Here is a 17,451-nt window from a genome sequence, read left to right on the forward strand (position 1 = left end):
ATTTAATAGACTGCTACCTCTTATTTTTGGATATGTGGATTCAAGAACTATATGGAACCAAGCTGGCAAGATAGCCTTCAGGGTCCATCAGCTGTGGTTTCACTCAATATCCACAGCACAGCCCACCTCCCGTTAATGGTAAAAATGCTAGCCAGTGCTAGAAAGCTCGTGACTTGTCATTCATACACGAATTCTGAATACTCTCTCTTTGTTCCTGCACTGAAGGATGAAGTACAGCTGACTCCTGATGGCTGCTGCAAAACTTGTACCGCTAAATGTAAGTAAAGCTATTTTCTGATGTTCTGCCACCAATAGATAAGGTAGGATTATAATATTTCTAACTATTTTTGTGTGGGATAGGGAAGTAGATGTTTCCTCCAGGATCTCCACACAGGTTTTCTTTAGTTCTCATTGTCAAAGGCTCCACGTTACACTGACTCGTCCTTCCAAAGAAAAAGAGAAAACTTGGTTGCTTGACAGTATCAAGATACTCTCCATCCCATCCAAGATCTGTTTATACTGCCTCAGCAGTGCTCTCTGCTACCAATGGCCTAAGGTTGAAAGATTAAAACTGGGACTTAAACTCAAATCCCCAACTAAAGTACTTTTGTGTTCTCTAGCTACAGCATGATATGCATGAATCCTGCATAATCAAACATCTTCCTCTCAGAACAGCTTTAAGAATTCACTTAGCTGTGACTATCAAGAGACGTGAACCATTTCTATGTATTTTTTCCTCTTTCTTAAGCAACAAGCTGCAAGCTTTACAAGAACTCAACTGTGATCCGCCACAATGAATGTGAATCTTCTGAGCCTGTTGAACTGACATACTGTGAAGGTGTTTGTGCCAGCTCCTCAATGTAAGTGGCAGCAAATACATTATATCCTCTCTTTGTATCTATTTCTCTTTGTGGCCTCTTTTCATCCAACTGTTCAAGTGGTATTGAGCATGGAATCACCTATGCACTTTCAATTAATTTAATATACACTTAAAAACAAGTGTTTCCATTGAGTGTGATGGCTTGTATATCTGAAGTATGTTTCAGTATTCAGGGGAGCGGGAGAGTGCTTACACTATACCACAGCCGTTATCTCCCATCACTTTGCCTGACAGACAATATAACATGACGTTCCCAACAGCCAGACTCACAGATGTAAAAACTTTGTTCAAGTCACAAAGCAGAGTATTGAGTATCTGACAGCAAAGCACTCATTGGAACATCAGTGAGGAAGATGCACATCGTGGTTCTGATTTGCCTCCGACTTACATTCATTGCCATCAGTAGAGTCACACTTGATATATCACAGTGGCTAAAGAGAATCAAATCCTGTATTCAAAAATAAGCCATTATTGCTATTTGGCAAATAGAGTACATCATATATAAATTGCCTCAGCCTTCCTATCAGTTGTTCTTTAGACCGCCTTGATTTCTCTCTCTCTTTGTCTCGTACATGCTCAGAACTAACTGCCATTAAATAATGATGAAAGTCAGTGGAGAGACTAGAAAACTCAGACTAACACCACAAAATTTGGTCTTTCCTGTTTATATTGAGCTAAACACACAGAGCTCAGTGGAAACAGGAACAGGCCCTCTATCAAATAGATACTTTTTTTAAAGTGTGCAATATTTAGCAGAATGTGGGTGCTATATGAAGACTTTTACAGAGGGATATCATTTCTTTTCTTTATCTGGCTGGGCAGGTATTCCTCTGAAGCACAGCAGATGCAACACAAGTGTACCTGCTGCCAGGAACTCAAGAGCCACAAGAGAGAGGTGACCCTGACATGCCGCAACGGAACAAGCATGAATTATGACTATGTCTATGTGGAACAGTGCCAATGCGTGACTGCATGCATTACGGAAACCACAACCAGACAACAGTTCCGGTAGGAAGAAGAGCGGAGAAGAACAAGATGATCATAGGAAAAAAGAACCCAAGAGATCTAAAGCAGTTAAAATCAAAAGCAACATAGATAAAATAACCTGTGCATCGGCTTAAAACACCGTTTCTTACTTATTTCAGTTTCCACTATCGCCATTTTCCACTTCTTAAATGTGAGAATATTCAGAAGCCAAATAACTAAGTCTTCATATGTATTTTCATTTCTAAACAATACAGCTTTTGAGGGGGGAAAGGATGAACAAAATTATAACTTGCATTGTTTGTCCTGATTTAAGCCAAAAATACTTTCCTTTACCATTTCCCCTGTGAAGTTTGTAGACCATTTAGTTCTATCCTTTTCACCAATTTTTTTTTTTTTAGTATTCTCATTGTTACAGTGGGTCACGCATTATGGTTATTTGTATATATAAAAACAACTGAAGACCCCTGGAAAATATCCTTTGTTTACATCATGGGCATTCACAATTATTCCAGTCAACTGTTTACAACATTAATGTTTCGGCAAGAAGTAGCAGGAATACTCTTTAAAACAAAAATAATGGTGATAGTGAGGTAATGTTTTACGTAGAAAACTGAATTTTGTAGTTACGTTGCTCAGTCCTGTTCATTTTGTTCTTACATGATTAATAAAGCTTTCAGCATTTTTCAGCTTCGGTGACTTTGCTATTTTCTCTTGCTGAAACCTAGCCTGACCATGTATCTGCTCACTTTAGCTGCAATGTATCCAGCACCACCACTCAGGAGGGTTCATGCCTCAGATAACTACAAATCCACTCCTTAGTTGCACGGGGGCAAGGAAGCAAGTATTTTGTGAAAACCCTATTCAAGGGTAGCATACTCCCTGCACACAGCCAGCCAGCTCTGTTGACTGGCATGTAGGATGGGCAGAGTTATGGTTTTGTTCATGCTCAGTCCACCAGCTCCTGAGATGGAGGGGCAGCATAAAGGGCCTCAGCTCCTGCTTTCCACATGCCTGGAGCTGTGATCTAGAAGGTCACAGGATTGGGAGAACCTGACTCCCTGCTACTCTCCTGCATTACCATGTTAGAGCAGGGAACAATCTAGCTCCTGAGCATTAACTGATGCTCCTTATCATTGATACAACAATTACATATTTAGACACCTTTATATGTCTGAATGATTTTTAAATATTTTTTCTTTGCTAACAAACAAAATGTTTATGAATGGTGAAGCATGCACTGTTGGCTTTTAAAGATATAAACTGCTGTTTAGGATCCCAAACATATTGGTAACTTCGAATGCACAGATAGCTCCATAGTTTACAACTAAATGCCCCATTTCCAACTCATTTTCTTTCTTCACTTACCAGCCTAATCTTGACTTCCAAGGACTTACACCAGGGAAGAATTTGGCTGCATTTCCCCTCACCAGTTCTTAATATTTGCCTGCACTGTTTTGGGTGGCTGCTGTATCAGCAGCCGTTACAGCTTACACACAGAAACCTGAACTAAGGATTTTGCAGGAAAGTAAAGGCAGAACTGACTTTTCAAATAATCATATTCAGGTACAAATTTTAAACACATATAAGCAGAGGGCCAAATTCAGATCCTGAATAAGGTCAATCGCATTATACCCTTTGGCCCAGAAAGTATTAATGATATGGGATCTTGTGTAGTATTTTTTTTCTTGGGGGGAGGAATTTAAACTCTTCAGTTTACCGTCACAAAATTTTATATTGACAGTTTCTTGAGATAAATCAAGGTTACTTAACCAAAAAATTGTAAATACATTGGGAGAGGAAGTATCTCAAATGTTTTACTAAAGAAGTTTAAACTCAGTAGTGTACGTCTGTAATGTAATCTGGAATAGTACTTGAGCTCCACTCTATCTTAAGAGAGGACTTATAGAGATGATGGCTTGGCCCAATTCTATTTAGCATTTAAAACCTGAAAGAAAACAAAATCATCACTGACAAAGTTTGGAGAGGACATAAAAAACTGGGACAGTGGTAAAAATGAAGAGGACAGGTCACTGATACAGAGCGATCTGGAACTCTTGGTAAGCTGGGTCCAAGCAAACAATATGCATTTTAATGTGGCTAAATGTAAATGTACATATCTAGGAACCAAGAACTTAGGCCATACTTACAGGATGTGGAGCTGGGAAGCAGTGACTCTGAAAAAGATTTGGGGATCATATTGAACAATCAGCTGAACACAAGCTCCCAGTGGGATTCTGTGGCCAGAAGGACTAATGCAATGCTTGGATGCATAAACAGGGGACTCATGAATAGGAGTAGAGAGGTTATTTTACCTCTGTATTTGGCACTGGTGTGGCTGCTGCTGGAATACTGTGTCTAGTTCTGGTGCCCACAATTCAAGAAGGGTATTGATAAATTGGAGAGGGTTCAGAGCCAAAAGATTGATTAAAGGATGTGAAAACATGCCTTATAGGGATAGAATTCCTTGAGTCTCTCTCTCTAGTTCAATAGAGCAGGTTATGGGCTATTCAATCTAGTAAAGAAAGGTATGACATGATCCAATGGCTGGAGGTTGAAACTAGAGAAATTCAGACTGGAAGTAAGGTGTAAAATTTTAACAGTGAGAGTTATTAACTATTGGAACAATTTACTAAGTGTTGTATGCAAACCAACAAGGAAACTTTTACAGTGTCTCCCTAATAACAGGGTGAGTCTCCAGCCCAGAAGTGAAGTCAGTCCTCAAAGTAAGCCACAGGCGTCAACTTTTGTCGGAGCCATGAGTGCTCACACCCTGCCCCCCCCACTCCGCCCCTATTGGATCCCTCCCCAAATCCCCGCCCCGGCTCTGCCTCCTCCCCAAGCTTGCCATGTTCCTCCTCCTTCACCCTCCCTCCCTCCCAGGCTTGCCACATGAAACAGCTGTTTGGTGGCGCAAATGCTGGGAGAGAGAGAGAGAAGCAGGATCCAGTGGCGTGCTCAGGGGAGGAGGGGGAGCGGGGCGGGGAGCTGCCAGTGGGTGCAGAGCACCCATCAATTTTTCCCCGTAGGTGTTCCAGCCCTAGAGCACCCATGCAGTTGGTGCCTATGAGGTAAGCTTAAAAAGAGAGGTCCCAACAGAAGTGACTCTCTATCCTAAGTTGGAGGGGGACAAGTAAGCTCCCACACCAGAATAATCCTCTATTCCTTACCCCCAAGAAAAGAAGCAGCCACAAAAAATGCTAGCCCAAGGGGTTCATCTAACAAATCTCATCCCATTTCTATACTATTAGTGTACGAAATAAGGTTAACCTGCCTCAGTAGTTCTCAAACTTCATTGCACTGCGACCCCCTTCTGACAACAAAAATTACTACACGACCCTGGGAGGAGCATGAGCTTGGAACCCCACTGCCCCAGGCTTCAGCCTTTGGGCTTCGGCTTCAGCCTAGGGCAGTGGGATTCAGGCTTCAGCTTCAGAGTCTAATGCTGGCCCTGGTGACTCCATTAAAATGGGATCCCAACCCACAGTTTGAGAGCCTCTGGGTTGGTAGGGGAAGTGGCTGCTTGTCCACAAAGACCAAAAGAACATTACTGAAATCAGTTCCCCCAAACTACACACAATAGAGATTATGGTAGAAATAAAGCAAAATATGTGAACAATTCTAGCAGTGGCTTGATTTTTAGTAGTGCTGAGCAAACTCAGCTCCCACTGAAGTCCATGGAATCTACAGGTTCTTATCACCTTTAAAAATTGGGCCAAAAGTTTGGGTGTTTTTGTGAGATTATTTGGTCCCCTAAATTCTGAGTATTTACTCATGTGCTCACCAGTTACAAAGCCTGCAAAACAGGTTATCTGGTTTGTTGGCTTCACTTACAATTATTTTAGACACTTTATAAAATGTTCTGTTTAGTACTTACACTTCAAACAGAAAAGGAGTACTTGTGGCACCTTAGAGACTAACAAATTTATTAGAGCATAAGCTTTCGTGAGCTACAGCTCACTTCATCGTAATGCATCCGATGAAGTGAGCTGTAGCTCACGAAAGCTTATGCTCTAATAAATTTGTTAGTCTCTAAGGTGCCACAAGTACTCCTTTTCTTTTTGAGAATACAGACTAACACGGCTGCTACTCTGAAACCTACACTTCAAACGTTGCTCAACTGCTCTCTAGTGATGATTAGGGTTTCAGTCGACAGAGTACTGTATTCCTATGAGACCATCCGATACAAATGTTAGTACAGGTGAGACTTATTTACTCACTAATCTCAGGGGGGCGGGGTTTGAAATCCTACAGTACATACATTACAAAATTTAAATACAATAGACAAAGGGAGACTGGATGGCTCAAGGGATTGATAATGAAATATAGATCTTTTCTCCTTTGTCACTATTGAAAAGTATTATTTATTATTTTACAGGGTCCGAAGTGTGGTGGGTACTTACCCAACTTCGGTTACTAGTGACCAAAGCTAATTGCTCTCAGTTGGCTGCTCAGTGGCATGTGAAATGAACTTGATTATCCCAGTGCAATCCTCAGTGGACATGTTGCGACATCATTAAAAAAACACAACTGGCAACACTGTAGTGCCAGCTGTGGTGGGTTTCCTGCTGTAGACATCTGAACATTGGGAGATAGATCAAGATCATCAAAACTGTACTGATTTCTTTAATTAGTAAATGTCAATATTTTTATGGCAAGTCTTCTATCTAGTATATTTGCTGGTTGCCTCAGCCAGGAGACCAAAGAGTATATGGCCATAGGGACCAAATTACCTTCTTGAGGTATGAACTGTGACTCCCTATTTGTCTGTGAAGTGCCTACTATACTTTTTTATATAAATAATGACTGTAAAAAAATTAAAAAGAACAAATGTAAAGAGGAACCCAGGCTCCTTTCCCCGCAAAACAATAAAAAAGAACTAATGTAAAGAGGAACCCAGGCTCCTTTCCCCGCAAAACCTAAAAAGTGAAAAAACTAGTCCCTGCATTTCCTAATTAAGGAGTTTCCACACTCTTCCCCAGCAAAACTGAGAGTCCAGGATAGAGGGGAAAGCTGCTAGAGCAGGTCAGGAAATGCTGATTCCTCAAATCCAAAGTATTTCACAGACAAACTTGTCTGACAAACTTTCAAAGAACTGCAGCAGGTTTCCATTGCAAATCTGCCTGATTGGCTGCTGGGACCCCAGGGATTCCAGGGTCTGCAGTTCCAGGGCCTGCAGTTCCAGGGCAGCCCTTTCATGCAGACTGCCCTATGACCAGGGAGCTCAGGGCTTCCAAGCTTTCAGGCCAGCTGGCTCTGCAGGCTGCCTGACTCCCATAGACTCTAAAAGACAGCTGTCCAAAATGTCTGGCAACCTGGGGAACTAGCTGGCCTAGGAGTCTGGAAACTGTGGGATGCCTGGCCCTGGTACAGTCGGTATGGCAGGCCTGCCCAGGAGCCACAGAACCTGGAATCTCTTGGGTCTCCGGTCCCAAGACAGACCACATGGTGGGGTCTCCCCAGAGCTGTGGACCCTGGAAGCCCTGTTAGTGTCAGTCAGATGGTGGGTAGTACAAGACTGACAAGAATCACGTCAATTACAGTCAGGAGCTGCTGGGGTCATGGAGAACAAATTTTGTTTTGGAAACACCAATGCAAAACGAAGATTTGACAGAATTTCCAGCTTGTGGGAAATTTTCCACCAACTGGAATATCTGAGATTAGGCCACTTGTAAAAACTACAATCTCTCAGAAACAGTTGCTACAGAATGATCGCTACAAAAGATCAATAGCTAGGAATCTCTAAGAAAGAGTGAGAATCTGGGACACAGATCTATCAATAACTGCATAAAAATAACATGAAGATATAAACTTGTGGTTGACAAAGTGATCATTGTTTTTGCTAAGACAAAATATATATCCAGCTACCATGTCTCCTTTTAATCTAGTTAATCAGAACAAGAAACCTAACTCTTGAAGTACAGTTAAACAAATACTATATATTTCTCAGTCTCGTGGCTAAATTCTTGAAAAGGTTAATTGTGTATTCATGCTGTAAATCAATACAGTTACAGACTAGTGAGGATACTGCATTTGAAAAGTGAACAGTAGTATATCAGATAAAATCAGCACTGGACAACTTTGCTAACAATTGTTACAATATACTAGATAAGTTTAGAAAATGTGCACTTTAACCTTCCAAAAAGATGAGCTGATGTCCTGATATTTCATTAGAAACCATCAATGAGTGCACTTGTCTACGACAAAAAATGGGGTGTTAGAATGTTTATCTAATCAAATTGCTAAATTCAAGTGCTTTGGGGTACTGTTATTAGGAATGGCCATGTTGTAAAATATGCACAGAGATGCTTCTATTACCCAGTTGGGTACAGTTAATTGGTCTCTCTGCACAAGGTTTGTTTTGCCTGTTCCTTTATGTAAACAACTCTGTAAACTGTCTCTTAATATGGTATCAAGTGTTTGTCCGAAAACAGCCCCCTACTTTACAGCAAATTTACAGGTTTTTTTATGAGTTCCTTATCTAAACAATCCATTGAAAATGTCAAGCTTAATTTTTTTTCTTTTGTAAACCTCTGTGTTTACTTGGTGAATTGTAGCGCTTATGAAGGTGAAAGAAGCTGGTGCTACTGAACAAAGGAAAACAGCGGGTGGGGGATGTTTGCACAATGTTTTCCCACAGCTCATCGCAATCCTGATATGCTGCATGTCTCATTGTGCCCGCCCTGGCTTCTCCCGAGTAGGAGCTGCCAATCATACCCAACTTGCCAGTGGCTTGGGAAGTCATAGACTAACCAAATTAGTTTCATTTTGAACAGAAGATGGAACCAATCTCCCCCTAAACACTAAGGAAATAGGGTGGTCTGAATTTTTCAGCTTGGGCTCGCTCTCTATTTTTCAATCTTCCCCCACTCTCCCACCCTTTTTTTTTAATTAATGTAATCAGGCAGCATTTGATGCCAAGAGAAATATATTGTCATCTTCCCCTCCCTCCCTCTTCTGCTCCCCCTTCTCTCTCTTTCCCCTTTATCATTCATTCTCATTTTTTCCCTTAGTTCGCCTATCAATAAATTCAGGGTTTCGCTGTCCTGCCTCCTTTGGAAGTGAGCTGTAGCTCACGAAAGCTTATGCTCAAATAAATTTGTTAGTCTCTAAGGTGCCACAAGTACTCCTTTTCTTTTTGCGAATACAGACTAACACGGCTGCTACTCCGAAACCTGCCTCCTTTGGGATACTGAATTGATACTAGTCGAGACAGTTCCTTCTATTGGGGATTAATCCGAATCCCTCTTTGATCCTGGTCACAGAATTCCACTCAGCACCACTTTCTTCACTAGGATGTGGTGGCTGTTTCCCATGGTAAGAATTTTTTGTCCGTATCCTTGAATGGAAGATCATCATGGCTAAGAATTCTACTAGCTGCAGTTGTTCACCTCTTCTACCCTCCCCCTCTCTCCCTGTGCAAAGATGTGTGAGATTTTTATATTGTTAGTTTTACTATCATACAAGTGCTTTTCATGGTGGAATTTCAATCTGATGAGACAGTTATATGGATACTTAAGGCCAAGTTATGATACTCTGGGAGTTCACCTAGACTAGTTCTTTCACCATGTGCCCTGTAACTGTGGCTGCTTCAGTGCTGTGCACCTGTTGGCTCAGAGTCCAGAGATCAGCAACATGCTCACAGCACAATGGCCTCACCGTGGTTTCCACCAACTGGGTTACTCGTTTCAGAGTGACACCAACAGCCTTTCCAGTCCTGTATCTTCCCAAAACCATCTCCCCTCCAGTGTCCAGTCCCTCTCACTGGATATTCACACTGAAGTTAAGTTCACTGCCTCCAAAGAGACAGAATACACCAGCCTGTTACTTTAGCTGAGGATTTCACCCTTCAGTTTAATACACAGCACTGAGTTGGTTTTGTAATAAAGAAAGAGTAAGTTTATTAAGGAAAAACAGAGATTTAAGTGCTTTCAAGCAAGAGTAAAAGAGATACGAAAGAGTTACAAACAAAACAAAAATAACACTTTTTACTGTTTAAAACTTCATTCTAGAAGTGTTCTTTTCTGTCTGCATGAAACACACATAACAGTCAGATTTTCAACAGGAGGGACAATTCCATTAAGATACCTAGAGGTGTCCCCTTTTAGACAGTTGACCCAGCCTCTTCAATCAAACAAAACAAAATATCTGTTTTGAAGGAAGGTGCAAAAGATACACAATCCCAAATTAACCAATCCTGCAGTCTTTAGTCCACTGACAAATACAAGAATAGACTCTGGAGGGGGAAGAGAAAGAAAAACAGAAAACTCTGGGGGCTAAATTCATGCCTGGGGTAAGCACATTAACTTCAGTGAATGCTGGCCCTTTATAACAGGCACACAATTGATCATAAACTTTTCAATCAGATTATTTAGTGAGAAAAGGCTTCTAGGGAGACAAAGGGTGTTGAATTTAATATGCTTCATATGGTCAGTTTATCTCCCTCCTCTCATTGCTGTGTGGAAAGAACAATCCACAGTGATTCCTAGGGCAGATCTACACTACAGCCTAATTTGATATAATTTAAGTTGTTCAGGGGTGTGAAAAAGCCCTCCCCCTCCCGAGCGACACAGGTTTTGCGCTGTCCACACGAGTGCTATGTTGGTGGGAGACGCTCTCCTGCCAACATAGCTTCCACTTCTCGCTGAGGTGGAGTAATTATGCCGACATGAGAGCGCTCTGTGCCAGTGTAGCGCTGGCATGTAGTCTTGGCCCTAGTTCCAGAGCTCTGTGACCATGTAAAGAAACAGCACGCAAGGGGCTTATTGCAACATAGGGGAGACCCTGTATCCCAACAGGAGAGACTCATCAAACCAGTCCCCAAAGAGAGGCAAGCCTAGGCAGCTCTGTAACTTTTGACCCCAGCCTCTGCTCCTCTGGAGGCTCCTACCTCCTGAATGTGCCCCACACAGCAGCTCACAAGCAAGAGGAGTGCATGCAGGGCAAGGGGGGGTTCTCAGATCCCTGTGGCATGTTGCATGTAGCACCCACACTGCCTCCTGCTCGCCTGGGCTGGAGCTGGTTCTATGCCCCTCCTTGTTTACCTGCCACATGGAGGAGCTGAACTACAGCAAGGAGGAGACCAGCCACCAGCACCACTGACCATCTCACAGCATTAGCTCCACCATAGTGTTGCCCTCCTCCAGCCCCAGGCAGGCACGATCCTCAGCAGCAATCAGACCAAACTTAAGAAGTCCTGTGATGCCATGCACCAGGCAGACTGACCAATACCCTGGTATTTTTATGCAAGGGATAACATTATTAAATCGGGCCCTGGGAATTTTTTGGTGTTAAAGGGAAGTGTCCCTGACACACCAGCTACTTGGTCAGTCTGGTCTCCAGTGCTATATACAGAGATAAAATCACCTCACTACTCCACTATATACACCCAAGGATCAAATTCACCCTTTTTGCCACAGCATTGCACTTGGAGCTCATGTTGAGTTGGTAGTCGAGTGTGCTGTACTCCCTTACATTTTATGTTCCCTAAAAAGCGGAGCACTACCTGGTACATTGCAGGTATTTCATAGGTTCTCAGAGCACCATGAAATTTCTCCATTCTAACTCTCTCCTTAAGTGCTCCTCTACAGCTGCCCTGTATGCAACACATACTCAAAGTATAGGAGTTATTTTTAAGCATAACATACCTAACCATTTCTCTCATGCACAAAAATTCACTTCCTTTTCCACCTATCGAGGGATGGATAGTCTCCTTTAAATTCCTTTTTAATAATACATGCACATGATCTTCTCACAAAGAGGACATTTTTATTTTAAGATTCTTCCTTAGTTATGTGACACGTAAATAAACTAAGTAGTACCCTTTTAAATACTTTGGCAACCCTTTAGTAGCCTCACTGTCTCTGTTCCAGAATCTAGCAGTATATATAGGTAGCTAGGCCTTGCATATCATACACAGTTAGCATACACAGTATTGAGATCGCACTAGACTTGTGTGCTTCCTTCAAATTACATATGTTGTGTAAAAGACAACCTGACACTGTCACAGTAGTTTGAGTCTATTCAAATGAGCAGCAACCCTGGTTCACAGAATCCGTGGGGGTGGTGGGGTCCTAATCTGTAGGCCATCTTTACCCTTTGCTAAAATATTGGATTTGATGTGGGGGAAGAAATCATACAGCGGAACCCATGGAATCAATAACAAACTCTACTCATTTTCTCTTTAGCAGAGATTGCATAATCACATACTTCATTTTAGTTATTTCTTCTCCTTAAATGCAGAGATTAGAGCTGGTTAGAATTATTCAACCATTTTATTTTATGGAAAAGTATAGTTTTGGCCAAAACAAAATGTTTCACAAAATGTTTGATGATAAAGTTTATTTTTCCATGAAAATTCAAAAGGAAAATGCTTTTTTCACTTCAAATATTTCATCCATAATCCAACTTTTTCCTCAAATTTTTCAAACAAATCATTTTGTTTGAAAATTTTCAAAGAAATTAGATTTTTTTAACCAGTTTGAGGAGAGAAAGACCAAAACTAAATCCACAAATCCAATATCCTAGAAAATTAAAAATTTATATCTCAAAATCCATCCCGAGGTTAGCCTATATCTAGACAACACCCATTCTCCTAAATCAGGTACAGAGAAAGACCAAACTTTGGTTTATGTCATGCCCAGCAGGAAGGGATTCAGGGTTCACCCCTGATATAAGCTTAATTTTTCTCTCTCACTCCCTCCTATATCATAGCACAAATGAGCATTCTCATTTAAAATATAAAAGCAATATCAAAGAGAGAAAGATGCTGTGTTCTAATGTCTTGTATCAGAGCAACCTTGCGGGTGTTTTTATGCAGATACAGTCACAATGCAGTCCTTATGCTCATCCTACTTGCAGACAACCGCCTGTGTTGCTACACTAAATTAATTAAGCTCCCCTGATTTTCCCAGCTGCTATGGGTATTTTGGGTATGGATATTGTGTCTGCTGAAACGAGGTCATAGAAATGTGTCTTCAGTTTGAAAACATGCCACTGGCGCTCACACTGAGCTGAATTGTTTCTGATGTGCACTGAATATAACAGAGGCACGAAAGTGAGACGGTGTGTTTTTGTTTTAATTTCTGCAGGATCATATATACGCAGCAACAAGGCTCCCTCCTGACCTTACGGGACCTACGTCACACGCGTAAGCCTTGAGGCAGCCAGGAGGTACTTGGCTTTCTTGCTTCCATGCTGTGCGACGATGTCAAAGCCCTGAAAAGCAACATAAATCATCCTTCCTTTTTCTCTAAAGTAAAATGCGCCCCACAGAGAAGTTAGCAGGGGAAATGTTTAACTGACTTTCTACATTATGAGCTGTTTCGAAAAATGGAGTAAAAATGACAAGCATTTAAAACTAAATTTAAAGTTACCCCCAGAGGATTTCATTGTCATAAAGAAGATTTATCACCATGATTTTGGCACCAGCATGCTGAGTGTTTTTGAGATATGCACCCATGGTTTTATCATTTGGAGATGGACTGTTTAGGATTAATAAGAATAGTATCTGCAGTTCCAGGAATGAGGATAAAAATTACAAGGGCTATCAATCCTCATGGTTCAGGGGATTAGCTGATTACTAAATTCAGCTGGCAGAACATCCTCTACCACTATGGGGAAAAATCCCACAGGTGCATTATGGTTTTTTTCACCCATGTCAAAGTCATCAGCTATAGACCACTGGCTGAGGCAGGATAACAGACAAGACAGACCTTTGGCCTGTTCCCATCTAGCAATTATTTTCTTTCTATGTTAGTAAGATTCAAAGCTGATGTTAAAATACCTAATTAGATCCAATACCTGCACACATCTAGGCAACTTGACCTACCTGATAGCCAAAAGATGCAGCTTGAAGAGGATAAATGGTAAGAGATCTAAACATTTTAAATATCCACTAATTCACACCCTCTACTGTACTCACCACTTGAACTGCAATATCCAATATAGAGCCTGATTCAAAGCCCATTGAAATCAATAGAAAGATTCCTATGGCCTTTGGATCAGATTTATAGCCGCTTATGTCTGTTTTCCCATTGCGCTTCACTCTTTATAAAAAAAAGAAATGAATTGTTTAAATAGCTCTAAACAGATAGAATTTCAAAAAAGTTCTGTGCATGAATGAACCGTGCATAGACAAAGATGCTATAAAAACTTTTTTTTTAAACATGATGGCAAACCTAATGATAGAATCATAGAATATCAGGGTTGGAAGGGACCTCAGGAGGTCATCTAGTCCAACCCCCTGCTCAAAGAGGACCAATCCCCAACTAAATCATCCCAGCCAGGGCTTTGTCAAGCCTAACCTTAAAAACTTCTAAGGAAGGAGATTCCTCCACCTCCCTAGGCAACACATTCCAGTGTTTCACCACCCTCCTAGTGAAAAAGATTTTCCTAATATCCATCCTAAACCTCCCACACTGCAACTTCAGACCATTACTTCTCGTTCTGTCATCTGCTACCACTGAGAACAGTCTAGATCCATCCTCTTTGGAACCCCCTTTCAGGTAGTTGAAAGCAGTTATCAAATCCCACCTCATTCGTCTCTTCCACAGACTAAACAATCCCTTTTCCCTCAGCCTCTCCTCATAAGTCATGTGTTCCAGTCCCCTAATCATTTTTGTTGCCCTCCGCTGGACGTTTTCCAATTTTTCCACATCCTTCTTGTAGTGTGGGGCCCAAAACTGGACTCAGTACTCCAGATGAGGCCTCACCAATGTTGAATAGAGGGGAATGATCACGTCCCTCAATCTGCTGGCAATGCCCCTACTTATACATCCCAAATGCCATTGGCCTTCTTGGCAAAAAGGGCACACTGTTGACTCACATCCAGCTTCTCGTCCACTGTAACCCCTAGGTCCTTTTCTGCAGAACTGCTGCCTCGCCACTCATTCCCTAGTCTGTAGTGGTGCATGGGATTCTTCTGTCCTAAGTGCAGAACTCTGTACTTGTCCTTGTTGAACCTCATCAGATTTCTTTTAGCCCAATCCTCTAATTTATGTAGGGCCCTCTGTATCCTATCCCTACCCTCCAGCGTATTTACCTTTCCTCCCAGTTTAGTGTCATCTGCAAACTTGCTGAGGGTGCAATCCGCACCATCCTCCAGATAATTAATGAAGATATTGAACAAAACTGGCCCGAGGACCGATTCTTGGGGCACTCCACTTGATATCGGCTGCCAACTAGACATGGAGCCATTGATCACTACCCATTGAGCCCGACAATCTAGCCAGCTTTCTATCCATCTTATCGTCCATTCATCCAGCCCATACTTCTTTAACTTACTGGCAAGAATACTGTGGGAGACAGTGTCAAAAGCTTTGCTAAAGTCAAGGAACAACACATCCACTGCTTTCCCCTCATCCACAGAGCCAGTTATCTTGTCATAGAAGGCAATTAGGTTAGTCAGGCATGACTTGCCCTTGGTGAATCCATGCTGACTGTTCCTGATCACTTTCCTCTCCTCTAAGTGCTTCAGAATTGATTCCATAATTTTTCCAGGGACTGAGGTGAGGGTGACTGGCCTGTAGTTCCCCGGATCCTCCTTCTTCCCTTTTTTAAAGATGGGCACTACATTAGCCTTTTCCAGTCATCCGGGACCTCCCCCGATCGCCATGAGTTTTCAAAGATAATGGCTAATGGCTCTGCAATCACATCCGCCACTCCTTTAGCACTCTCGGATGCAGCGCATCCAGCCCCATGGACTTGTGCTTGTCCAGCTTTTCTAAATAGTCCTGAACCACTTCTTTCTCCACAGAGGGCTGGTCACCTCCTCCCCATGCTATGCTGCCCAGTGCAACAGTCTGGGAGCTGACCTTGTTCATGAAGTCAGAGGCAAAAAAAGCATTGAGTACGTTAGCTTTTTCCACATCCTCTGTCACTAGGTTGCCACCCTCATTCAGTAAGGGGCACACACTTTCCTTGACTTTCTTCTTGTTGCTAACATACCTGAAGAAATGCTTCTTGTTACTCTTAACATCTCTTGCTAGCTGCACCTCCACGTATGATTTGGCCTTCCTGATTTCACTCCTGCATGCCCGAGGAATATTTTTATAGTCCTCCCTGGTCATTTGTCCAATCTTCCACTTCTTGTAAACTTCTTTTTTGTGTTTAAGATCAGCAAGGATTTCACTGTTACGCCAAGCTGGTAACATTTTTACTATTCTTTCTACACATCGGCATGGTTTGTCCATGTACCCTCAATAAGGATTCTTGAAAATACAGCCAGCTCTCCTGGACTCCTTTCCCCCTCATGTTATTCTCCCAGGGGATCCTGCCCATCAGTTCCCTGAGGTTGTCAAAGTCTGCTTTTCTGAAGTCCAGGGTCCATATTCTGCTGCTCTGTCAGGATCCTGAACTCGACCATCTCATGGTCACTGTCTCCCAGGTTCCCATCCACTTTTGCTTCCTCTACTAATCCTTCCTGGTTTGTGAGCAGCAGGTCAAGAAGAGCTCTGCCCCTAGTTGGTTCCTCCAGCACTTGCACCAGGAAATTGTCCCCTACACTTTCCAAAAACTTCCTGGATTGTCTGTGGACCGCTGTATTACTCTCCCAGCAGATATCAGGTGATTGAAGTCTCCCATGAGAACCAGGGCTTGTGATCTAGTAACTTCCGTTAGTTGCCGGAAGAAAGCCTCGTCCACCTTATCCCCCTGATCCGGTGGTCTATAGCAGATTCCCACCATGACATCACCCTTTTGCTCATGCTTCTAAACTTAATCCAGAGACACTCAGGTTTTTCTGCAGTTTCATACTGGAGCTCTGAACAGTCATACTGCTCTCTTACATACAATGCAACTCCCCCACCTTTTCTGCCCTGCCTGTCCTTCCTGAACAGTTTATATCCATCCATGACAGTACTCTAGTCATGTGAGTTATCCCACCAAGTCTGTTATTCCAATCCAATAATCCATTGTTATTCCAATCCAATAATTCCTTGATTGCGCCAGGACTTCCAGCTCTCCCTGCTTGTTTCCAAGGCTTCTTGCATTTGTGTATAGGCACTTGAGATAACTTGCTGTTTGTCCTGCTTTCTTAGTATGAGGCAGGAGCCCTCCCCTTTTGCATTCACCTGCTCATGCTTCCTGGTATCCCATGTCCCCACTTACCTCAGGGCTTTGGTCTCCTTCCCCCCGGTAAACCTAGTTTAAAGCCCTCCTCATTAGGTTAGCCAGCCTGATGGATTCTGGCAATGTCTTTGGTGTTGTGTTGGGGCTCCCCACTTAATTGATTTCAGGTCTCTTCATTTTATAAAATATTTGTTGATTTAAAAGGTGTTAGTCTACACTACCTAACTGGTCAGCATCAAGTCATAGGTGCTTTGGTTGCAAAATATTTAAAAGCCTAATTTATAGCACTTCACAACATAATTTTAAAAACCAGGCATTGTTTGGAGTGTGTGCGGAAGGTTGTGTTTGTTTGCTTTTAATTTTAAATCAATCAAAGGGTTCAATAAAACAACAAGGAAAAGGGGTGATTGATTACTAAAAGCAGCAGTGTTACTTTGAGTCTGCTGCATCCTACAGCAATTGCTAACTCCAGTGGTGGCTACTTCTCTCTATTGTTATTGGAAGCAAACAACTTACTT

General features: G+C 42.1%; 1 protein-coding gene across 1 annotated transcript in view; it reads left to right on the forward strand.

The window, feature by feature from the left end:
- Positions 1-285, forward strand: part of LOC122460583 (mucin-2-like) — a 63,096-nt gene extending 62,811 nt beyond the window's left edge. Inside the window, exon 47 of the mRNA XM_043516368.1 lies at positions 226-285. Coding sequence (XP_043372303.1) covers positions 226-285 — 60 coding nt within the window. The remainder of the gene's footprint in view (positions 1-225) is intronic.
- The last annotated feature ends 17,166 nt before the right edge of the window (positions 286-17,451 follow it).

This window comes from Dermochelys coriacea, chromosome 6 (assembly GCF_009764565.3).
Source record: "Dermochelys coriacea isolate rDerCor1 chromosome 6, rDerCor1.pri.v4, whole genome shotgun sequence".
NCBI classification, from domain to species: Eukaryota; Metazoa; Chordata; order Testudines; family Dermochelyidae; genus Dermochelys; species Dermochelys coriacea.